This window comes from Asparagus officinalis, chromosome 1 (genome assembly GCF_001876935.1).
Source record: "Asparagus officinalis chromosome 1, Aspof.V1, whole genome shotgun sequence".
In the NCBI taxonomy this organism is placed as follows: Eukaryota; Viridiplantae; Streptophyta; class Magnoliopsida; order Asparagales; family Asparagaceae; genus Asparagus; species Asparagus officinalis.
The window spans coordinates 10,280,381-10,306,465 of NC_033794.1; the positions used below are offsets into that span (position 1 = coordinate 10,280,381).

The 26,085-nt window shown below is 41.0% G+C and overlaps 1 protein-coding gene and 1 long non-coding RNA gene across 5 annotated transcripts; both read left to right on the top strand.

Annotated features, from left to right (window-relative positions):
- On the top strand, nt 1,017-5,716 carry LOC109849259 (phosphatidylinositol 4-kinase gamma 7-like). The gene is made up of 2 exons (XM_020419074.1): nt 1,017-1,206; nt 3,228-5,716. The coding sequence occupies exon 2, from the start codon at nt 3,476-3,478 to the stop codon at nt 5,351-5,353; it is 1,878 nt and encodes a 625-aa protein (XP_020274663.1). The 5' UTR covers nt 1,017-1,206; nt 3,228-3,475; the 3' UTR covers nt 5,354-5,716.
- Nucleotides 7,930-13,320, top strand: LOC109849269. Of its 4 annotated transcripts, none has more exons than XR_002249059.1 (4): nt 7,930-8,091; nt 9,004-9,030; nt 11,002-11,100; nt 12,103-13,320. It is a non-coding gene; the product is annotated as an uncharacterized LOC109849269 (long non-coding RNA). The 4 variants fall into 4 exon arrangements; XR_002249056.1 differs by having other exon boundaries at nt 11,005-11,100; XR_002249057.1 differs by lacking the exon at nt 9,004-9,030.

The window sequence follows — 26,085 nt, forward strand, 5'->3', positions numbered from 1 at the left end:
GTAGAATGAGTCAATGAGTCAATGACACTATTTTAAAAGGTAGTTTCTATTAAAATAAACTCTTCTTTAAAGAATACTTTAAGATCACTAATAGAAAGACAGAAAGTTCAATATATACGATAGTAGTTTCGTTATTTTCAAGCAAAAGCAAGGGCAACCTTGTCTTCCCACGTACATATCAGATCGGCACGAAAAATCCTGCGCCCAATCGCTGCTCCGCTCGCGCCGGCCGCACCCTTTTGCGTGCTGGTTGGAGGTAAGCTCACCGCTTCCAAGCCTATGTTGACCTGCCACGTCACCAAGGGTCACGCCCTAGAGTCCGGAAGACGTGGCTTAGATCCGACCGCAGAGACAGCCTTTCTCGCTCATCCAACGGTTGTCATATTCTCTTCTGGACTCTTCTGAAGGAAAGAACTGAGGAGTTAATTACAAGTGTGGTCTTTTTCATGGAAGGCCGGTTTTAAGTCAAATTTTCCGATATGTGGATGTGCTATCAAATGATATTTTACATTACAAAACTTTGTAAAGTTATGGAATTCAACCAAGTGCAATGTAGCCTCTCAACCATTTTCAATCTCACATTGCCTATAAATTTCCAAAATTTTTGCTTCTTTATCCTCTGAACTATTTTCAATCCCATCGTGTGTCTGAACTATCAACTTTTCTTTCATAAATTTATTAAAAAACCCCACAAAGTAATAAAAGAAAAGTGATGATAAGTACTAAAAGAAATAGTTTAGTGGATAGATAACCGAAGACGAATTTAATATTTTAGAGGGAGAAGATGGGAGGGGAAGTGATAATAAGTACTGAAAACAGTTCATGAAAAGATAATAAAAGACGACGACCGAAAATGTTTAGGAGCCAAGCATGAAAGAATTTATCGGAAGGGCAATTCTGTCAGAGAATAGTAACGTCTAATATCAAAGAAGAAGTTGCATGTTTATGCAAAGTGGCGAAATAAACAATTGAATAAATAAAACGTAACCGGCACTTGGTTTAAGTTTAACCCCAGTTAGTTTCCCAACCCTCTCTTGTCTTCAAAGAGTTCAGCGGGAGTGAGAGGAAGCAACAACGAGAAGAGCGAAGGATTTAGCGCGAACCAGAGGTCGGGGTTCGATATCGAGCGCGTCGCGTCGGATCTGAGCCATAGATCCCTCTCGTTATCGACGGTCTCCGATCACCGTCGCGGGATCCTAGCATCCGGTACGTTCCTCTCTTTCTTTATTTTGATTTTGATGGGATATGAGGGTTTTGTTCAATTTTTTTAGAGGTGGGTCGATTTGATCTGCTGAAGGAATTAAGCTTTTGGTGCTGTCGTTCGAATTTGGGGTTTTTTGAATGCATGTCTGATTCCTGTCTGGCTTATTAGGGTTTAATTGCCGTGGAGTGTTACGGTTTTTATATTGAAGAGGAAAGATTGATTAATAGTTTGATATATTACGATCTTTCTGTTTAATAATCGATCTAAATACTTGTGTTTTCAAAAAAATGTTATTTTGTTTATTTTTTCTTGCAAAGTTATTAGTTTTTTTTGTGACTTTGAAATGGAATTTATCTTAAAATGTAAGAGAAAGTTTGCTAGTTTGGATAGAACTTATTTTTATTGAATTTTTTAATACATATATTTTGATGCATATTTATATACTCCTTTCGACTTTTCGAAAGTTGTCTGGAATAATACATGTATTCGACCTTGATCTTGTTATTTTACATAAATATTTGCTGAAACCACAACGATTTTAAAATTCGTGGATCTATTTTTTTTTCCATTTTCCTTTTTTTCCCCTAACAATTCTTAGTCTTCTCTTGCTTGGCTTTTGCTTCACTTTTCTATGAATTTTCGGATATTTATTTGGAATAAGATAAAAATATTCTTTTTTGTTGTCTTTTGAATCCTTATAAACAATCTCTTATTATTATTCTCCGTTCAATTATTATTTTCGGCTTCATTCTATATTAGTTGAATATGAGGTTAGTTCATTTTTTTTCTAGCTTTGGACATTTGTTTTGTAGAACATGTAAATTTATATGAAACTGACAACATGATTTCTATAATTTGCGTTGTTTAGAAATTGTCAAGGTAACTTCTTCTATTAAGCATGGAGTCTGTAATGTTCAAACTATATTATGTACCAATTGATTATGAATCCTATGTAGCATCATTTTTAAACTACTGCTGAGATTTTTATTTTTTTGATATGTCACAGAAAGATAATCTTCAATTAATTTGCATTTTTGTTTCTAGTTGTGGTACTTTTAGACCGTTTATTTTTTTCTTGAACTTAAGGGGCTGTTTGGTTGCAAACTTTTTGAGAAAACTTTTCTCAAAACATCTGACAATGATAAATTTGTAATTTGTAATTATGAAACTGACAACATGATTTCTATAATTTGCGTTGTTTAGAAATTGTCAAGGTAACTTCTTCTATTAAGCATGGAGTCTGTAATGTTCAAACTATATTATGTACCAATTGATTATGAATCCTATGTAGCATCATTTTTAAACTACTGCTGAGATTTTTATTTTTTTGATATGTCACAGAAAGATTTTTATTTTTTTGATAAAAGTTTTCCAGTGATTTCTGTAAATTGTGTTTGGTTCAACAAAAAATTTACAGAAATATTTTCTATAAAATATCAAAACCTACCAAATTTTACAAAAGTCAATTTCCTCTCAAAATGAGAGGAAATCACCAGAAATCTGACACATACCATATTTAATTAAAAACCTACCAAATCTTGTTATTTTCTATAAAGTTATAAACATTTTCTTGTTTTGAACCAAACAAGTAAAGTAAAAAAAACAAGAAAATTGGTACTTTTTGATTTTTTAAAACTTTTCTTATAATTTTTTTAAGAAATACAAGGAAATCATGTTTTAAGTGGAAAACATTTCCTATAATTTCTAGAAATTGAACCAAACACCCCCTAAGGATGGAGAATCTGTTTTTCTTCGTTTCTCTTTAGAATCTTGTAGGGATGTTTTGTATACCTTTCACGTTTCAACCTTTATGTGGCAGATTCATTGGATTCTTGATTTTATTTTTTTTCATTGTTGTGTGTAAATCTTGAAATCAATTGCTTTCCTTTTGTGGAGCGTCTAACTAATTCGACTGCTTTTCTTTTATCATTGATTTTCAACCTTGTCGTTTTACAATTTCTCAAATTGAAACCTGGCTTCTTGATAACTTCCACTAACAATAACAAAATACTTTTGTACACAGATTTTAGGCGCTTTCCAATTCGAATAGGATCAGATGGCTTCCCCAATGTAAGGGGGAGCATTCCATTCTTCTTCAACTTCATCTCCGTTTGCCCTCAATCTTGCGTGTTGAGGGTGCGGTCCAATTCCCAGCCTTTTGCTACATGGTCATTTGCTCACTGCATCTTCCTTTCTCCTTGACCGCGTCATCCTCTGTGTTTGGCGTGCGCTCTAGAGAGAAGAAGAAGAAAAGGGTCACTCCTTTGTTCCATGTCTCCTAACCTAGACAGCCCTGTTCAGACTCAAATGACAGTTGCAGTCTTAAACCGAGCTCTCAGTGGTGAGTACCATGGTTTGAAGAAATCTGAAGTAAAGCCTACTGGTAGGAGGCGAGTTTTTGTCCAAACTGATACCGGCTGTGTCTTGGGTCTTGAATTGGATCGCAGTGACAATGCGCATACTGTAAAAAGGAAGCTCCAGCTAGCCCTCAATGTTCCTACTGAGGAGAGCTCGCTCACCTTTGGTGATCTCGTGCTTAAGGATGATCTCAGAGCTGTAAGAAATGATTCACCTTTACTTCTTACTAGGAATTTACTTCACAGGAGTTCCTCAACTCCTTGTCTCTCTCCCACTGCAAAAGATCTGCAGCAACGAGACAGCAGTGGCGTGATTGAATTCTTGGGTTGCTTTAGCCGCTGTGCTCAAACTAAGCAACTAGTTAAGGATGCTGTTAAGGCTATCAAAAAGGGTGTAGACCCTATACCAGTTCACAGTGGTCTTGGGGGTGCATACTACTTCAGGAACAAGAGGGGCGAGAGTGTCGCTATTGTCAAGCCGACAGATGAGGAGCCATTTGCCCCAAATAATCCAAAGGGTTTTATCGGGAAAGCTCTTGGCCAACCGGGCTTGAAAAGGTCTGTGAGAGTCGGAGAGACCGGTTTTAGAGAAGTAGCGGCATATCTTTTGGATTATGATAACTTTGCCAATGTGCCTCCTACTGTTCTTGTGAAGATAACACATTCTGTTTTCAATGTCAATGACGGGGTGAATTGTAGCAATAGCAAGGCTCATCAAAGGAAGCCACAGCCTATTAGCAAGATTGCTTCATTCCAGCAGTTCATCCCTCATGATTTTGATGCTAGTGACCATGGTACCTCCAGCTTTCCTGTGGCTGCTGTGCACAGAATTGGGATGCTTGATGTTAGAATCTTCAACACAGATAGGCATGCCGGAAACTTACTGGTAAGGAAACTTGAAGCTGGGGTCGGTAGATTTGGTAGTCAGATTGAACTCATCCCAATTGATCATGGTCTGTGCCTCCCCGAGAGCTTAGAGGATCCTTATTTCGAGTGGATTCACTGGCCACAAGCATCAATTCCATTCTCTGAGGATGAGCTTGAGTACATTGCTAATCTCAATCCAGTCAAAGATTCTGAAATGCTTCGGATGGAACTGCCAATGATCCGTGAGGCTTGTCTTCGTGTTCTGGTCCTTTGCACAATTTTTCTCAAGGAAGCAGCAGCTTTTGGGCTTTGCTTGGCTGAGATTGGGGAAATGATGAGCAGAGAGTTTACAGGAAGAGAAGAAGAGCCGAGCGAGCTGGAGGTTGTTTGCCTCGAAGCGAGGAGGTTGGTAGCAGAAAGAGAAGTTTTCTCTCCTCGGACTGAACTTGGTGGCGAAGATGACACCCAATTCGTCATTGATTGTGAGGAGACTGAGCCTGTGATGCCTAGAACACCTCCATGGAGTTCTAGAAACCCATTTTCAAGGTTAGCAAGCTTGGAGGAGGAGGAGGAAGAAGAAGACGGTGACAGTGAAGAAAACAGTACAGAAAAACCACCTCTGTTTCCTACTGTTCCAAAGCGATCCATGTCGCTGAAGGGTATCAGTCTCAATGAGAAATCCCAGTGCAATGTAGGCAAGAGCAATAACAATAGTGGTGGCAACCAGAGTGGAAACAGGAGGAGTGCAAATGAGCAGCTACCTGTGAGTGCAAGTTTTGTGAAGCTGGCGGATATGAATGAAGAAGAATGGGGCTTATTCCTCGAGAAGTTCCAGGTGCTGCTGCTTGGGGCTTTTCGTGAGCGCAAGTGTGGGCTCAATGGCCAGAAGCAGCGGCAGAGGCTGGGTACTTCTTGCCAGTTTTGAGTAGGGTAGAGAAGAGTAAGAGAGAGGGGAACGGAGATAGAAGGAGAAGTATTGAGGATGGTCTGTGTTCGTTATGTTTGCTGTTTGTTGTTTGTTGTGCTCTTGGAGTGACGGTGTAGGTGTAAGGAATGCAAAGAGTGGGAGTTCGAGAATAAGACCGAGAGCTGAGGAAGTGATCTCGCTGCTTCTGTATATATTTCTAGATGCAAGTTGGTATCGTGATTACGTTTAATGAAGGTGAGTGTGATGGCTTGCCTTTTTTTAATTTTTAATTTTTTTCTTAATATAAAATATTATGAAGAACATATGTTACTTATTATGAATGAAAAGCTGAGGTATGTATGATGCTAGTATGTTACTGTATATATTTCTTTCTGCGTCTCGATAAATAGTTATAAAGTCTCTAACCATTCCACCGAAGCTCTAAAGTCATAGTGAACGTTGGGGGTTATATTTGTAATGTTCCTATATTCTTTTGTAGGATGAACGCTCTTTTTATGGGTCGACATCTGGACTCACGTGGCGATGTAAATTTTTAGAAAATCGTCTTTTGGCTTCTTGAAGTCATCTTTAAATTTGCGACCAACGAGATTTAAATATGGATTGTTTTGATACTAATCTCTAGTGGATCTAACCATTTTGTCAAAACTTTGAAGTTGTGAATCTAGATTGTTCTGGTAATCTTTAACGGAGACTTGGTCGTTATATCAATATTTCGAAGTTGCGGCGAGAATGGAACTCTTGAAGAGAGAAAAGCGCACATCTTTAGTATCCCTGTTCGCTGAGAACAATAAAGCGCCTTCACTTTTACTACATCTTAGCAAAATAATCTCAACCAGTCAAGGCTTCCGTTTGAAGCAAAATAATAAAAACAATATTATAGAATATCAACCCAATCCCTACGACGTGGCCCTGAGTCACGTCATGACTCCGCTACAAGACGCCAGAGTAAAGGGTTTGCTACTTGCTAAGAGGCGTTTGTATCCTATTTTATTCAAAGCGAGATGATGAGATTTTGGACAAAAGCGGTGAGAGGTAGGTGAGCCGAGTCCCCTTGGGCGCCCGCTGCTTCGGATTTCAAAAGGGTGATTGTGTGGGGATTTGGATCCTCTTCACTACAAAAAAAAGTAGTGGAGAGACCACTATTTTTAATCTCAATTGTTGATTATTTAGTAGGCGGTTATGATATAATCTAAATCTAACACTTATCATACCACGTGTATTGTACTCATTCCTAATTTGCACTAAAAAAAAATCACAACCATCAACTAGATAATCAATGGTTGTGATTACGTAGTGATCCTTCTACTATTTTTTTGTAGTGGAGAGGATCCAAATCCATTGTGTGGGGGCGCAAAATTGCAAAAGAGGAAAGAGCGGAAGCCCAGAATGAGAACACGCTCTTTGGTTTCCCCAGGGTTTAGAAATACGATGGCAAGCATAAAAGTTGGCCTTCTTGAGTTACCAATCATGGATACACGTACGAATACGAACGAATCCGGACATATCCGCCGAAAATTGAATATGGATACGATTCAGATGAGAAAACATACCGACAGAAAACGGATGCAAAAGAATAGTTCAGATTGAGAAATATACGGATGTATGCGATACGAGAGATGTTTAAGTGTAATGAACATCTCAGACGGAGTTCACTAAAATGTTCTTTACATCTTAAAAACATGATTAATCTCTTGATCGTCAAAATTGTATCTTAAATTCATTAATACAATGGTTAAAATAATTTTATGATAAAAACATGTATTCGGATATCAACATGGTGGATATGGACACGTGTGTTGATATCCACAACCATTTGCACCCCCCTTCACCCATTGAGCATGTGCAACTGACAATATACAGTGTGGGGCCCAAAGCATAAAGAAAAAAAAAAGAAAAAAAGATGAGTTGCTTTATCCATTACACATTTAGGAACCCATTGGCTTTGAGCATTGAGATAATATTAATATTTCAGAGTCTCAGATGAATATCTGACAAGAGAGCAAGCAATGAGCAATCGGATGAATCCAAGATCCGTCTACGTTCAATGTATCTGTTGAATCCACTCGATTGGGCCGGTCCTGCCTGAACTCTAATCGCAACAAAGGATAAAAAGACAAAAGAAAACTTGCCCGGGTTTTCAATTTCGCCCTTGCTTTCAATATAATACGATTTTATGCGTGACATATTTGAAAAGCATACACTAAATTGTAAAACGATAATCCTTTCATTTTTCATTTCATCCATTTTTCTTAGTCCACTCAGAGATTCCAACAAGTATTATCCTCAACCCTAATAAATAATATAATTGAGAATGTGAATATTAGATTCATGAAAAAAAAACTCACTAATGCGAAAAAAGGTGCTCTGAACCCACACTCCAAATCATGTTTATTTTGAAATTAATCTTGTGATTAATCCGATTCGCACTAGATTTTAATGGAAAAAACAAAAGTGGACTTATTTTGTGCAACTTAAAACAATTTGAAAGATTTAGTTTAGTACTTTTTTAGGGACCTATTTTAGAATCCGGGTAAAATTTAGGGAACCCTCAATTTTGGCAAAACGACCTTAAACCTTTTAATAATAAAACGAAAAAAAAAAAGCAGAGAAAAACCTCAAGACTTTTGACAGTTTCACAAAACTGAACTTTCCTTTTACTGCGATTATTATTGCTTTTCCCGCCTTCGTGCTCCCTCGCTTCGACGCTGAGGAAAGGATTTTCGAAACCCTAGAAGGTACTCTCTCTCTCTCTCTCTCTCTCGTTGATCGATCGATCGCAATTAAATTATACAATTTGGTAGGTTTTTTGAGATCTTGACTGTAGCTTGTGTTGATCTGCTTCAATTTTGGTCCAGCCTTGCTGCAAAAAATGCAATATTTTTATTTAATTGCCGAATTTCGTTTAGTTTGAGAAGTCTGTAGAAGATCGGGGATGAAATTGCTTGATTTACCTTAATTATTAGTGAATCTTTCTGCAAAATTTGTTGAAATTTGTTTAATTTGTGAAATTCCTTCCGTTATAGTGATTTGTAGAAATTAAAATTTAGGTCAATTGGAAAGTATTCATGGCAATTCAATTGTATGGTAAATCTAGGGGTTGGTGAACTAATTCGTCTATTTCGCTTAGGCAGGGTTCATTTTTTCACCATATATAAGTTCTTTTGTTGTTTTTATTGAATCTTAGTTTTAGGTTTACTTAAGTACTTGTGTCAAGTTTTTGGACTATGATATAAATTTATCAGAAGTCTTTGGATCGTTCACTTCGGTTTATGAATGGAGGCAACAATGTATACATCCAAATTCTAAATATGTTGCCATCTGAACAAAATATGAAGAAAACAAGTTAGGCACTACATTGTCATTTTGAAGAAGGTCATGAGCACCACACTATGAAAATGAGGTTGGGGAGAATAAAATTGAGCATTCTTTGCCTTAGAAAGGAAAGTTTGAATTTGCTCATGTCCTTGGAATTTTTTTTTTGTGAAACCTTTAATTAAGAAACTTTATTGCTACCTCATACCCCTCTTCTTATCATGAATTTTTTTTCTTCAATGAGTTGTTGAATGCGTTATGTTGAGTTTCTTGCATTACAAAAGCATTTATCAGTTTTTAAGAGAGATTGATTGTACTTTCTTAATGTGCTTCAGTTGATTTGGAATCCTGCCGCAAACAAGGTATGTTCTTGTTTAGCCAGAGAAATCCACTCTTCAGTATGCTTGCGCATACACACATGCACACCCTCTCTAAACACACATGCACGACACACAACAGCACACATAGACAGAGACACAGGCACTCACAGCACATCCAGAAATTTGCTTCTGACATAATTTAAAACGTTAAGATACTTGCAGTTGAATCATTCCTAATTCCCTCCCCGTGAGTCCGTTGACTTAGCATGTCTAAGTCTACATTGTAACAGATGAAGATTTTCAGAAAGATTTCGTCAGTCTCTTGTAATCATCAAAGAGATGGAAAGATAAGACGGACTTTTTTATGGAAGAATTCTAACAAAATAAGGTGAACCCATTTGACTTTTGAGAAATCGTGAGTTAGTTATGCTGCTATTTCTCACTAGTATTTAGTAGAATGTTACATTTGCGCTTCAATTCTGCGCTTCAATTCTCTTTTTGAGAATGATTTGTGCTTAACAGCATTTGCTTTCATAATAAATTGCCTAGTACAATTATTATGCTCCTGTAAGATATGCCTTTCTGCAGTAATGACTTTAGGTTTGGTGGTGGACTTAGAGCGCTACAGACCTTCAAATTTAAGAGACTATCTTATTTCACAGGACTTCTAGGCCCAATTGACTTTCAGGTTATGAAACCTTTGACTGACTAATCCTTTAATATAGATATATTCTTAAATTAAGTCCTTATAAGTATTACACCCGAATTCTGAAGTTATGATGAGGGTTGAGAATTATAGTTTTATGTTAATTCTAACATGCCCCCGTAGGTTGAGCGCAACCTGGACTCATGTAGTGGTAATAATTTTTTAAAATCTGCATTAAATTCGTGGCCAGCAAGATTCGAATCTGAGTTGCTGTGATACCATCTTTGATTAAGTCCCTATAACCATTACTTCAAAACTCCAAAGTTATAGTGAGGGTTGAGGATTATAGTTTTATACTAAGTCTAGCACATATGAAGTAATCATGTGGTTATTTTTTAGTTATATATGTATTTTGAACCTTTTATGGAATCCAAAGTAATTGCTTCAAAAAAAAAAAGGTGAAATAGTTACCTTGCTGACTATGAACTTAGTAGTCTTTACCAGTCAGCTGAATCATTCCCATGTTTCTTTTGTTCCACTTTCCCCAAGTGTTCGGTAGCAAAATGTTCCCCGAGTTTTTTAGTTTCTATTAAAATTAAACAATGTTTCAAATAAAAGTTGAGGGAAGAGTTTGCTACTGGATCATCTAAAGGGAAGTAGTAGACTAACGTCTAAGTGGATATATTGTAATGTGAAAACGGCGAAGGAATTGAGAAAAACGTGAAGAATAAGCAAAACAGACTCCACCACATCCTGGTGTGGTGTCTGCCACACCGGTGGTAGAATCTGCCCTGTTTGTTATGAGTGTGGTGTCTGCCACACCCTGGTGTGACAGAATCTGTCCTGTTTGTCATGGGTGTGGTGTGTGCCACACCAGGGTGTGACAGACTCGTTTTTAGAATCCTAATCTATTTGGGATTGTGTTTTGTTATAAATAGAACCACGTTTTTTAGGGTTTCAAAAGGAGAGAATTAGCAGTGTTTTGAGCACTTTGAGAGGGAGATATTGTGAGGGAGTTGAGAGTTTTGGTTAGGGTTATATTTGAGTGGAGATATTGTGAGGGAGTTGAGAGTTTTGGTTAGGGTTATATTTGAGTGATTTTGTGAGTTGTAACCCGTTGTATTTCTCCTCCATATAGTAAAATCTCCCCATCCTCTCCCCGTGGACGTAGGCAATTGCCGAACCACGTAAATTCCTGTGTTTGTGTGTAATTTTGGTCGTTATTTTGTGAATTGCACTCGTGTTTGGTTTTGGTTTTCTTCTCTCATTGCTCACCGACTCGTTTGGTTGTCGAGCACGCTTCCGCACGACGCGCAACATGTAAGACATTTTGGTCACTATAAAATGTAATGCAATTTGCTTTCTAGAAGATGGCAGAAAGGATGATGCTGCTGCTGCTGCAAGGTGATGTCTTTTATGAGACAGTATAGGAATCACAAATCTTCCTACTAAAGCATCAAAATTTAGTAAGTTTTCGCCCTGTATCTTTATTTCTCTTTTGCACCATCTCTATCTTTATTATCCGTATGTTATGGTTATGGCTAGATTCTCATTCGTAAAATGTGTGCAGTTGTTGTGTTTCACATGTGTCTCAGCTAAAATATCTCCACAATTTATAGAAATTTCATTTCATTACGAAGAGCCAGTTAGCTTGACCCACTTTAATTCGTTTACATCTGAAGAATATACTTCTTGGAACAAGGCATGCATTTATGTTGCTTTCAAGCTGTATCGATATGAGTTGTACTCTTTCTATCCATCCTTTGTTTCATTGTTTCAGATTTATACTTACCCCACTATTATGCAACATTCCTCTTTCTCTTTTATGTATTTTAAAGTTATTTGGAAATACCTGAAAGCTAAAATAAGATGGTAAATTAGAAGCAACTCAGAGATCAAATGTCGCAATTAGCTTGACCTTAATTACATCCGCGTCAGATGCCTGGAGTTCTAGAAATGAAAGGAGGCTGTCCGAATATTGAGGCTTAACTATAAGAAAAAAAAAACTGTTCTCACTAGCATTATCTACCAGGGAAATTGCCTGTTATCACACATGAAAATTTATGTAAAATAACAAACTCAGTATAAATAATTGAACTTAATTCAAAACTTCAAATGAATTAATTAAATAAACAATTAACGTACCTTCTGAATATTTCATGTCCGTTCATGGAATTGGCTCAGAAAGGTACATTTGGGACATGAAAGGAAAATGTTTCTCTCCAATAACATCTACCTATTTTAACCCTTCATTAAATTTTGGAGGAAAATATCTGAAGTTTTACTGACAAACTGAAAGGGCAGTGGAAAATATATTTGATGAAGATCATGCTTAAGATTTTAGGATTAGACTAGTTTTTCTTATCCTTATTCTGATACATACGATGTTACAGTAATTTATATGGTTCAACTTCTTTGGCCGTTTGCATGTCCTCGTAAGTGAAAAATTGGAAATTCTTGTGTTGCAGATCTCTTTGGCAGGGGGAGTCATTATAATTGTAGCAGCAATGGAGAAAGATGAAACTATATAGATGGAAGCCTACATAAAGATGTTAAGTATATTGCACCTTTCATACTTATTGGCTTAATGGATAAATCAAGTCACTTCTTGGAGAAAAGAATAATAATAAGTAGCTTTACATATTATTCTTGACAATTATATTATCAACTATTTGTTAGGGCTTATAGTTTTCACATCAAACATTAAATTTAGAATATTGTCATAAATTAAGTGTCTTGATTTACGGCAATGCATGTGTATATTAAATTCTAACTACTTTTTTGGTGCCTCGATTTCACTTTGGTTAGGCACCTCACTGCTTGTGTGTCTTATTTCCAGTTATGAGTTTGCATTTATGAAGAATTCAAAAACTCCGATAAAATCATATAGCATCAAAACAAGAGCAACTGATCTATGTTTACTTGGACGCTTAGTAAAAAGTGTTGTTGTCTTGGATGCTCGCGCACGTTAAAATATTTGCACATAAATTCCTCGATTGTACAGGCTCTTCTAGGGAAAAGGATATAATAGGTATTGTAGCACAAGACCATGTAGGTTGACCACTTACACCCATAAGTTTGGCATTGACATAAATATCAACTGCTGCTGTGTCTTACTTCAGCTCATGATTCTTCCATGATGCTGATCCATGAATCCATTGGGTTATGACTTACATCTGAACCGAGACATGCTGTTGCTCTTTGAAATCTTTGCTTGCTATATTCATGAATGATGGGTATCCATTCTGATAACATGTGAAATCATCATTTCAATTTTATTTTTAAATTTAGTTTTACTAGAGACTGTGAAGTGTGGGACCTACCCACGTGAAGCATCATCAGGTGTGAACGCGGAATGCAAACCGCGTGAAGGAAGCCCATGAAGGCCCACCCGTACTCCAACTTATAAATGCACACGAAAAATATCGCCTAGGTTTTTGAGCAAGGGTGTTTTGGTTTTTCTCTCTTTTGCGGCTGGTGGAGAGAAGAAAAAGTGGGGGCGTGCGATTGAGTGCGAAGGAGCAGGAGGTTTTGATTTCTTCCTTTTTGCGGCTGCGGTACAGAACCGAGTGCAAGGCTTTGGAGACTTGATTGCTTTTGTGCGGATACAGGCAAAGTAAAAGAGCTTTTGTTTGTTGTTTTGAGAGATATAATTGTGTGAGGGATTTGAGAGCTTGTTTGAGGGTTTAAATTGAGAGTAATTGTAAACCCTAGTTGTATTCTCTCCCTCTATTAGTAGATCTCCCCCCTCCTTGCCCCGTGGACGTAGGCAATTTGCCGAACCACGTAAAAATTGGTTGTACTGCTTTTGTGTGATTTGTAATAGCTTTTAGGGTCCCTCGACGCGCAGTCCTAGAGTTGACGAGAGGAAGAGCTAATATCCTACTTTGATAGGATATAGGCTTCAGATTCTTGTTCCCTTTGAGAAACAAGAATTCTTATTGCGACCTGACTCTTGTTGTGCTGCCGAAGTGCTGCCGAAATTTCCGCTGCGCGCAACAAGTGGTATCAGAGCCCAGATTTCAGATCTAAGTTTTTTTTTTTTGGTGGAGGAAGATTCAGTTGGAAGCTTGGTTCTTGGAGTTCTAGGCTTCGGTGGAGATAGCATTAGGAGTGGCCGTTGGAGATTTCGCTTTCCTCGTGTGGATAGGAGATCTATTTGGAATCTGATCTAGGGTTCAGTTGGGTGGTTCCTAATTTCTATCAAATTTGTTCTTTCTCTACAATTTGGAGTTAGTTTGCAATGGGAGAAGAAGGTGAAAGCAGCAAATCGATGGCGAGTACAATACAAGTTGGTTTTCAGAACACTAAGATTAGTGTGGTGAAGTATGACGGAAAAATCAACTTTGGTTTGTGGATGAGCGACGTACAGGATGCGCTCAATGCTCAGAATTTGGAAGAGACCATCATGGTTCACGAGAGGCCACCTAAATATGAAGAGGCGGTATGGGAGAAAATGAATAGAAACGCTTGTGGGGTGATCAGGTCCTGTTTGGAACAGGAACTGAAATATGATGTGATTGGGGTGACGTCTGCGATGAAGATGTGGGAAATTCTCAACAATAAGTACCTTACGAAGAGTGTTGAGAACCGATTGCACTTGCTGCGTAGGTTATTCAGATTCCAGATGTCCAGATCTGCAGATTTCAGATGTCCAGAGGTACCTCACTAGCGGCGCATGTGAACAACTATACTAAGTTGTTGTCGGACTTGGCGAATGTTGATGAGAAGATATCGGATGAGTACAAGGCGATTATTTTGTTGGGCTCCTTACCGGATGAGGAGTATGATACCTTCGTGCTCACTTTGTTGAACGGGAGATCTTCTATCAGCTATAGTGAAGTGACTAACGCTTTGACGAACTACGATTTGAGGAGGAAGGATAAGGAGACTTCCCGCGCTAGTACTTCAGGAGAGGCCTTGTCGACGAGAGGTAGAAGCCCATATCCGAAAGGTGGTAACAGAGGGAGGTCAAAGTCTAGAGGCCGCCACCAATTAACAAAGAACCAATGTGCATTCTGCAAGGAGCAGGGACATTGGAAGAGAGACTGCCCGAAGCTCAAAGAGAAGGAGAATAGCAAGAAAAAGGGCCCGAAGGCCAATGAGGTGAACATTGCGAAAGGCGATGATTCCGATGATTCGTGCTTTTCTCTACTGATTACTCCGGAGGTGAACCATGTGGATGCATCAGATTGGATGCTTGATTCCGGCGCTACCTTTCATGTGACCCCTAGGCGAGACTGGTTTGCATCTTTTGAGAAAGTCGACGGGGGCGTTGTTGTCATGGGAAATGATCAATCCTGTGGCGTTTGTGGGATAGGTACCGTACGGATTAGGATGCACGATGGAGTAGTCCGTGAGTTGAAGGAGGTGAGATTTGTTCCTCAACTGAAGAAAAATCTTATCTCAGTTGGAGCTTTGGAGGCGAAGGGATTCAAGGTGACTTTCGAAAACGCTGTAGCGAAGGTTACTAAGGGATCATTGGTGGTGATGAGGGGAGTCCGCAATCGGAATTTGTATTATCTGAAGGGAAGCACCGAGATTGGCCAGGTTGCTTCGGCTATTTCAGAAGCGGACATGAGCAGACTTTGGCACTATAGATTGGGGCACACAGGTGAAAAGTCACTGCAGACATTGTGCAAGCAGGGGCTATTGAAGGGAGCCAAGAGTGGGAAGATTGAGTTCTGTGAGCACTGTGTTCTTGGCAAGAAGACGAAGGTGAAGTTCGGGACTGCCATTCATCAGACGAGGGGCATCCTGGATTACGTGCACACAGACGTTTGGGGTCCCACCAAGACTGCATCACTTGGTGGTAGACATTGGTTCGTCACTTTTGTAGATGACTATTCTAGGCGTTGTTGGGTGTACACCATGACGAAGAAGAGTGAAGTCCTAGATTTGTTTGTGGAGTGGAAGAAGAGATTGGAACTGCAGACTGGGAGAAAGATCAAGACGTTGCGATCCGACAACGGTGGTGAGTATACTTCTGACCCCTTTCAGCAGCTATGTCGAGACGAGGGCATAGAGAGACACTTCACAGTTAGTCATACACCGCAGCAAAATGGGGTGGCAGAGAGGTTGAATCGGTCTTTACTGGAGAAGATCCGATGCTTATTGTCGCAGAGTGGTTTGGAGAAGATCTTTTGGGCTGAGGCACTTACATATGCGAGCCACCTCATTAATAGGCTGCCTTCATCTGCGATTGAGGGGAAAACCCCTATGGAGATGTGGTCGGGAAAGCCAGCACATGACTATGACCAGCTCAAGGTATTCGGGTGCCCTGCATATTATCATGTTAGAACTGATAAATTGGAACCTCGAGCTAGGAAGGCCATATTTGTAGGATTCAAGCGTGGTGTCAAGGGATACAAGCTTTGGGATCCAGTTGATAAAAAGATTGTTCTGAGTAGGGACGTCACATTTGATGAGGCTTCTATCTTGAAGCTTCCCAGCTCTCATCAGGTGGAGAGCGACCCGACGGAGGAGATATCGCAGGTGGTGGAGATCGATGCAGCTCCACATTGTCCAGATGGTACAGTATCCATGCAGGTGCCGACTGAGGTGACGCCAGGCGAGCACGACGATGACACGGAGGATACGAGTACAAATGTGCAGGATCAGGAACCGACGGCTCAGGTTCAGGATTCTATTGCGGCTAGGAGACAGAGGAGAAACATACAGATGCCAGCACGGTATGCCGACACAGTTGCGTATGCACTTCCGGTGGAGAGTATCGATGAGTTAGTGCCTACTACATTCAGAGAGGCCGAGCAGAGTTCGGAGGCTGATTCGTGGCAGGTGGCTATGCAGGAGGAGATGGAATCTCTTCATAAGAACGATACATGGGAGCTTGTTGAGCTTCCAAAGGGGCGGAAAGCAATTGGTTGCAAGTGGGTATACACGAAGAAGGAGGGCATTGAAGGCACTCCGTTGAGATTCAAGGCTAGGTTGGTTGCGAAGGGCTATGCACAGGAGGAAGGTATTGACTATAATGAGGTTTTCTCTCCGGTGGTGAAGCATTCTTCGATTCGGATTTTGCTAGCTTTGGTGGCACAGTATGGTTTGGAATTAGATCAGTTGGATGTGAAAACGGCATTTCTTCATGGTGATCTTGATGAAGAAATATATATGACTCAGCCATTGGGATTCCGAGCTGCAGGGAAAGAAAAATTAGTTTGCAAACTGAAGAAATCGCTATACGGTTTGAAGCAGTCTCCTCGACAGTGGTATAGGCGATTCGATGGTTTTATGCTTGGTCATTCGTACACTCGGAGCCAGTTTGATCCTTGCGTATATTTTCGCAAGTTGAAAGGAGGTGCGTATATTTATTTGTTGCTCTATGTCGATGACATGTTGGTTGCCTCTATTTCCAGGTCGGCTATAGATGAGTTGAAAGTTCAGCTTTCAAATGAGTTTGAGATGAAGGAATTGGGCGAGGCGAAGCGCATTTTAGGGATGGAGATCGGCAGAGACAAGAAAAATGGCAGAATTTGTTTGACACAGGTGGCTTATTTGAAGAAAGTTCTACAGCGATTCCATGTTAGCATGGATACGAAGCCAGTTAGTGTACCATTGGGAGCCCATTTGAAGCTTTCAGCTGGTCTCTCACCGAAGTCAGTTGAAGATCGTGAGTTGATGTCGAAGACTCCATATGCGAGCGCGGTTGGGAGCTTGATGTACGCGATGGTATGTACGAGGCCAGATTTGTCACAGGCGGTAAGTATTGTTGAATATCATTTCTCCATGATAATGTTTTGATGATAACAATTTATATTTTGTGTGCACTAACTTTCATATGCAGATTTCAATATCAGAATATGTACAAGTGCAAGTGAATATCAAGGCATTTTGAAGTGAAGAAAATGAAGAACAAAAGATAATGTATTTGAATTTTTCTTTGCTTAGAATATTTGTACAAGCCTTGATCACACACACGCACACACACACATTTTTAGAATACACTAACACAGGCTTAGTGTGTTGGTTAACTATAGAAATCCCCTATGTTAACCATTAGAATAATAGTTAAAACTTAATTATAAAAACTCATTATTTCTGAATTTTTGATCTTAATAGTCGACTAATTAGGATAGTAGTCGATTACTCATGTATATAACTCAAATACAAGTTTCTGTCTTTTTACAGTATAGTCGACTAATAGAGATTATAGTCGACTACTGAGATGTTTGACAGAAACATAAGTTTCTGTCTTTTTACAGTGTAGTCGACTAATGACTACAGTAGTCGACTACTGAAGAAAAATATAAATTTTCAAGTTTCTGTCTGAACTCAGTGTAGTCGACTAATTATCATTATAGTCGACTACTGAGAACATTTTCCGAAAACACAGAGTCTGTCTGAACTCAGTGTAGTCGACTAATGACTACAGTAGTCGACTACAAGAGACAGTTTTTCAGTTTTCAGAATTTGAATATCTGACAGTTTTTGGCCGTTTTTAAACGTTTTCAAACTTTAAAAACTTGTCTTTTCAAGGGGTATATATAGGTTATTTGTTCAGAAAAATTGGAAAAATATACATACCCATAAGCTTTGATTCTTGAGCAATTTCCTAAGTGAAAAACATTCTGATTTTCTGAAAAAGAAGAGTTTCTGAAATTGCCTATATACTTTCATCAAAAACAAATCAATTAGGCAATTTTACAAAGATTAAAAGAATCCTAAGCCACTGCTGCACATTATTACACATTCAAGGCTTATAGGATCATTGTGTTCTTCTTCAACAAGTTTTCTCTCGGTTGTGAGAGGGTTAGTCTCTTGGGTTAGAGATTGGTGTTCAAATTGACAAGGAGTTTGTCAATTGGTGTTGCAATTTGCAGGAACTTGCAAATTGGTCAGGTTTGCATTTGATTTTGTAAGTTTATTCAAAATCATAGTGAAAACTCTCAAGCGGGATTTGCTTGGGGACTGGATGTACACCAGTTTGGTGGAACCAGTATAAAATCCTTGTGTTTGTGTTTGCAAATTTCTGAGATTGCCATTTTTTCTTTGCAATTTATTATCTACTTTGCAATAATTTTAAAAGAACACTATTCACCCCCCCTCTAGTGTTCAAGTGTATCTATTTCAGATCCTACATTTGGTATCAGAGCAAGGTGAAAGATGGCATTGTCAAATACATCACAATTCAAGGAAGGTCACTCTACAAATCGTCCTCCAATGTTCGATGGCACGAACTACAACTACTGGAAGTGTAGGATGAAGATCTATCTCCAATCTCTTGGCTACGAACTTTGGAACGTCGTTGAAACAAAATATGAGAAACCAACAACTCCTTTCGCAGGTGGGCAGTTATGTATTGGCTATGTTGATTCGGATTATGCCGGGGATTTGGATAAGCGCCGGTCTACGACGGGGTATGTGTTTACTTTGACCCGTGCGCCGGTGTGTTGGAGATGCACCTTACAGTCGACGGGGGCTTTGTCTACGACGGAGGCAGAGTATATGGCAGTTACGGAGGCTGTGAAGGAGGCTATTTGGCTTCGAGGACTTTTGGAGGAACTTGGTATATCGCAGAGGTCCGTCACTATTCATTGTGATAGCATGAGTGCTATCTATTTGGCGAAGAATCAGGTTTTTCATGCGCGGACGAAGCACATTGACGTTCGTTATCACTTCGTTCGGGATGTTCTTGAAGATGGCGATGTGGAGATTGTGAAAGTCCACACGAAGGATAATCCGGCAGATATGCTCACTAAGGTGGTTCCGAGCAACAAGTTTGATCATTGTCGAAACTTGTTGCACATTCGTGATTGTTGAGGCCGTTGGCGGCCATTTGGGTGAACTACGTTCGGCTTGATTCCTTGGGCAAGAGGATAGGGGGTGAGATAGTTTGGACTCTCGTTCGGGTTCTCGATTTGTTGTGGATTGAGTTCGTACTAGCCACAACAAGTGGGACATTTGGATGCTTTGGTGTCGGCTCAGTTTTGAGAAAACTTCACCGAGGTGGAGAATTGTGAAGTGTGGGACCTACCCACGTGAAGCATCATCAGGTGTGAACGCGGAATGCAAACCGCGTGAAGGAAGCCCATGAAGGCCCACCCGTACTCCAACTTATAAATGCACACGAAAAATATCGCCTAGGTTTTTGAGCAAGGGTGTTTTGGTTTTTCTCTCTTTTGCGGCTGGTGGAGAGAAGAAAAAGTGGGGGCGTGCGATTGAGTGCGAAGGAGCAGGAGGTTTTGATTTCTTCCTTTTTGCGGCTGCGGTACAGAACCGAGTGCAAGGCTTTGGAGACTTGATTGCTTTTGTGCGGATACAGGCAAAGTAAAAGAGCTTTTGTTTGTTGTTTTGAGAGATATAATTGTGTGAGGGATTTGAGAGCTTGTTTGAGGGTTTAAATTGAGAGTAATTGTAAACCCTAGTTGTATTCTCTCCCTCTATTAGTAGATCTCCCCCCTCCTTGCCCCGTGGACGTAGGCAATTTGCCGAACCACGTAAAAATTGGTTGTACTGCTTTTGTGTGATTTGTAATAGCTTTTAGGGTCCCTCGACGCGCAGTCCTAGAGTTGACGAGAGGAAGAGCTAATATCCTACTTTGATAGGATATAGGCTTCAGATTCTTGTTCCCTTTGAGAAACAAGAATTCTTATTGCGACCTGACTCTTGTTGTGCTGCCGAAGTGCTGCCGAAATTTCCGCTGCGCGCAACAGAGACAACAGGTGCACCGACGATTACATGTTCTAGAATGTGTTCAGTTAATAATTAACATGTATAATCTAGAGTTAAAAAGGTTTTACCGTCCCCTTAATTCTTGTTAAATACATAAAATAATGAGTTAAATGTACAGGTTCAAGGTTAGTATACTGCTATTTTTTGAGAAAAGAGCTGTCGTTGGAACTGAAGGTATCCACGCAGAGAAATTCAGACATCTTTTTCTTTCTCCTTTGTCCCTGCAGATTAGATACCCGCAATTTTTGGAAGGGAATTGATTCAAGTTGGCGTCATCAGGAATATCGTTAACGCTTCGTGAGACCTTTATAATAATTCCTATAATGAAGGGACACTACTTTGATAAGGAAATTTATTAGGAATTTAGAGGGACAGTGGGGCCCTTGAGCTTTCCTGGCGATTGGGCTGAGCCTTGCTCGGTGGCGGCAGGAGATCTGATGCCGTGGCTCGACCAGAGAGAGGAGGGGTCTGTTGTGCGCAGCGGAAATTTCGACAGAGTTTCTGGTGCACAATAAGAGAGAAAGATCAATAAGAATTCTCGTCTCACCAAGGAAACAAGAATCTGAAGCGAATATCTCAACAAAGTGAGATATCGGCTCTTCCTCTCATTAGTTCTAGGACTGACTTGTCGAGGGATCCTAAAAACTATTACAATGACCACAAACACAAACAAACCAATTTTACGTGGTTCGGCAAACTGCTTACGTCCACGGGGCAAGGAGGGGGGGATCTACTATTAGAGAGAAAAAAATACAAATAGGTTTACAATTCTCACAATCTAAACCCTCAAATAGGCTTATTGTTTTTCTTCTCAAGAAAATGTCAGCCTTCAAATACTTTTTCTCTCTTCACGAAACCCTAGGACTTTCCCCTGCAGCCGCTGTTTTTCTTCAAAAGCCTGCCTTGCACGAACTTTTCTGCTGCAGCCGCAAACACCCTTCACTTTGTACTTTTTCTCCAAAAGCCGACTGCGTTTCTGCCCCTCACTTTTTGCACCAGCGAAAACCTAGAAAAACTAGGTATTTATAGGCCCAACAGGAGAAAACGCGGTTTTAGGTGGGCTCGTGGGTAGCAACCAGTGGTTAAAAACCACTGAACAATCCTTATCTCCTCATACCACATCACTTCATGAGACGTCCATTTAACCGTTGGACTCCTGTGATCCCCCCACGTGATCCATCAATCAACAATTCTCCACCTCGGTGAAGTTTTTCCAAAACTGAGCCGATACCGATCAAACCAAATGTCTCACTTGTTGCGTCCAGTACGAAGTGAAACAATTCACGACAACAGACTCAATCCACAACAAGTCGAGAACCCAAATGAGAATGCGAACACTCTCTAAATGTCGGTATCAACTCACCAAATCGATCTCACCCCATCAAAATCCAAACCCGGCTGCATCATAAGACTGCCTACGTATCCTCTTGCCCAAGGAATCAAGCCGAACGTAGTTCACCCAAATGGCCGCGAACGACCTCAATCCAATAGAAGAGTTCGCAACCCTTCTCCAATATCATCAACTCTGCGGCTGATAGCATCTCCAATGGCCTCAAACACCTTCACCTGAGGTGAACCAATGACCATATCCAAATTACATCTATCAGGTACGCTCGGATCTATCAACTCATTATTTGCATCCAAATCCAAATGATATCCAAACTGTGTCACCTCAGCTGGAATCCCAAACAATGTAGTATGATCTGGAGTATATGGAGTAATCTCCACCCAATGTGGAGTAGCACCACTCTCCACCCGCTGTGATACATCTAAGGTCTGTCCAAAACTCTTCACTTGCTGAGAGTCAATTGGCTTCCTCATCGAAGCCTCATCCAAAGTGACACAATCAGATCTATCTTCTAATAGAGTTTTACCTCTAATCATAGCAGTTGACAACTCTTTAATAGGATGACTCAAATATATCGAAGCCTCAGTCCAGAACCTCTTCTGCAAATTTAATAGGATGACTCAAATATATCGAAGCCTCAGTCCAGAACCTCTTCTGCAAACCATTGCTCGACCACAAACACCGATCCTCCTCAGTCCAGAACCTCTTCTGCAAACCATTGCTCGACCACAAACACCGATCCTCCTCCAGCAAAGCACGGTTCTCCAAATTTGCCACCTTATCTGGTTGCCCCAAGATTTCCTTTCCAACGAAGTGTCTCGAAATGCCGTGAGCTCGGCTCCAATACAGAAACATGTCCATCTTGTACCTCCCATCAAAATCAGAATGAAGTATTTCTGGAGGAGGATCGGCGTTTGATGTCGAGCATTGGCATTGGTGTGCGGGCTACGACATGTTTGGGCCGTCTTATGTATAGGTTGTCGACTGCTGCATGTAGAGATTTTGGATCTGGTGGAGCTGCTTCAGATTTTGGGTTGCGTCGGATGTTTGGCTACCTAGCACTTGATCACATCGTGATGTGAGATTTGATCCGATAGCACTTGGGTTTAAAAATACAAATAATATTATTTGGGTTTAAAAATACAAATAATATTACTTGGGTTTAAAGATAAATGGGAGTAAAAAAATTGATCTAAAAGCAAAAACCCCTTTATCTAATCCTCGAAAGCGCACTCATCAGTTTCTAGAAACGACGAGAGTCGTACGCTCGAACAACCGCATGCGGGCTCGATCACATCACTCGCAACCAAAAAGTCCCCGTTTCCTTTTGACGGGAGCGACGACGAGCAGGTACGTACCTTTCATCTGACTTCTCAACGCCCGCCCGGCTTCAAATTTCGCCCCCCTCCTCTCCTCTACACGCTCCTCGTTTTTAATTCCTCGCCCTCAAACTAAGACCAAATCAGTTTCTGATGGCAAGGCCGCCTCATATCCTTGTAGTCCCGTATCCGGCCCAGGGCCAGGTAAAAAACATGCTGCCCCCTCGGCTCGGACCTACCGCCACCGGTCCTCTCCCACCGCCAAACGGACTCGCCATCACCGTCGGCCGTCAGGCGACGCAAAGGAAGCTGCCCTGCCCCTCCTCTCCTCTCTCTCTCCTCCTCCCTCCTCCTCCGACCCCTCGTCCTCCCTTCCGGAACTACCCCATCCCTCCCTCTGGCGTCGAGAACACAAGGACGTCCCCTCACTCCGTGCGCCGCGCTTCTTCCGGGGCATGCATGCAGCGGCCCTCCGTCAGCCGGCCTTCACAGCGGCCCGATCTTAGGCGCTCTGGGCCGTCGCTCCGGCTGCCTAAGCACGCCGCGGCCGGGCGATCGTGCTCGCGACTTCTTCGGCGCGATGGACTCGTCAAGCTGGCTGAGGATGCTCGCGTAGCGCGAGGATTGGGGCGTTCTGTCCCTCGGGGCGCGGGCTGGCTCTGTCGATAACCAACTGGCTATGGCGAGATATCCGGAGCCAGGGGACGTCAGTTTGCGAGGGCGCTCCGGGTTCCCCCGTTTATAGGTGGGATTCAGCTGTCCGACGGCTTTATAGGGGGATACGTGAAGGGGACGACCGCGGCTGTCCCGAGTCCGTGAAGAGAGGGTTTTGTGTCGAACACGGCGAAGGCTGGGGGTTTGTGTTCAACACGATTTGAAGAGCTGTGGAAGCTCCGTACTTGAATCAGGCGCTCAATGAAGGAGGGACCTGGGCACGACAGGGGTTTTTGGGCCGTGGGGTTGCCCCTGAAAGCTTGCTAGGGCGACGGCTGGTTGTCGGCGGCAGCGGGGCGGGGCGCAGCTCCGGGCGGAGGCCGGCGGGCTGAATGGCGTGGGCTCGACGGGAAGAACGAGGAGGTGCGGTTCTGTACATCTGGGTGCCGCCACCGTTTTGCGGGAGCCAGGCGCAACTGCCTCGGAAAGGCGCAGGCGGCGACGCGTTTGGCGCCGGCGCTGGAAGGAAGGGCGGGGCTCAGTTCGTGTGGCTGCATGCGGCGCGACGGGCGGCGGGCCGCGCCGAGTTCGAAGGGAGGAGCAGGGGGGAGGGGGTCGTTATAAGGGGGTGGGCCCGCAGGGTGAGTGACTGGGCAAAGGCGGCGTCGGTGGGGTGGTTCTCGAACGCAGCTGGGGGTGCGGGTGGAACTCGACGCTGGAGAGGGATCGCGCGCGGATGGGGATGCTGACGTGCTCGATGGGGGCGCGACCAGTACTACAAGTGCTAGGGTGGTTGAGGAGGAGGTGGGGACGCGGAGTTCAGAGCATGCTCGGGCACGAGAGAGCAGTGCGCGGACGTGAGGAGGGGCTCCGGCGGTGCTGACGAAGACGGTGGTTGGGGGGCATAAAGCAGAGAGAGATGCAGAAAAGAGGCAAAGGCGGTAAGGATGAAAGCAAATGGCGGGGCGGTGAGAGAGGGTGGAAGCTCGTTGAGAGATGTTGACGCCATGGTGGAGGAGCTCAATAACAGCGCTAGGTAAGAAAGTTACCGTATTTGTGGATAAGATCTATTAAGTATTTATCACTAAATACACAACAGAAGAAGAGTTCAGAATGAATGTACAGTTCTGGACTGGAAGTCTTTCGCTCTTTAGATCATCACGCGTGCAATGAATAAGTACATGATATATATGACACAGATGCGGACTAATTAATTGCATTACTTGATTCTCTCGAGCATAGCTTCTCACGCATGAAAAAAAAAGGAAAGTAATAAAATTTCTCAATTTGAACAAAAAAAATTATGCACTGTTTTGATGGAATATATATACGTTTAGAAAATTTTAATTAGTTGGGAATAATTTGTGACATTCAGCATTAATTAGATATCTCGAATGATTTTACCATGCCATACTCACATCATGTTCTTATCCATTTATCAAATAGTGAATATTATTGGTTAAAAAAATGAAATAAGAAAATAGGAAGATTGCTTATGTGAGATCGCACCTATGAGATCAAACCATACACAATTGTATCAAGTCAAAACTCAATTCGCATCCTTCTAGATTTTACAGAAAGGATGACATACATTGGTTCCAAACACTTTGAGCAGTATCTTTGAAAGACAAGTTTTTTGGTGCAAGGTAAATCATGTTTCACAAATGGTTAAAGTGGCTAATAAGTCACTTCGTGGTTTATAAGCCACCTTGAGATGTTTGGTAAATAACTTATTTTAATTTGGTTTATAATCTAAAAAAAAGCAAGATAAAGCATCCTATCTTCTTTTTTGCTAGATTATCAGCCACAAGATTTGACCAAGTAAAAAACATATATTTCACTTATGAGTTCACAAATTTCAAGTTATTTCATTTTTGATGGATTATAAGTCATATTCTTTTTTATCATTTTGATAACAATGATAGATTATAATCTACCTATTTATCAAACAATGTATTATTAAAAATAAATTATATTTCACTAAATTTATCAAACACGATGAGTATAATCTAAGTAGATCACAATCTAAGGTTACCACACATACTTTGAGCGATATTGCTACTCTACTAACTATTTCCAGCCAAACAAATAAAAAATGGAAGAAGTTGCTAATCAAGCAACTAGGATGCTTTGCCCTTGATAGGTGGACGGTCCACAGGAAGTCTCCAGTGCGTCACATCAATCATACAGTTGTTTAGCAATAATACAAAATAAATAAGAAAAAAAAGTCCAAAAATACATCACATACGTGTTACATGATAGGTCAGTACAAGATTATATAAAGGAAAAATTACTTGTAAGCCCCAAAATCTAACTTTCAATAATGTGCCACTGCTCTCCATATTTTTTTTAATGTGCTGTAGCTCCTTGTTTTTAAAAAAATTATGTCCAGGCCCCTTCATCATGATTACAGCTCATGCCAGTGGATGATTAGACATGTC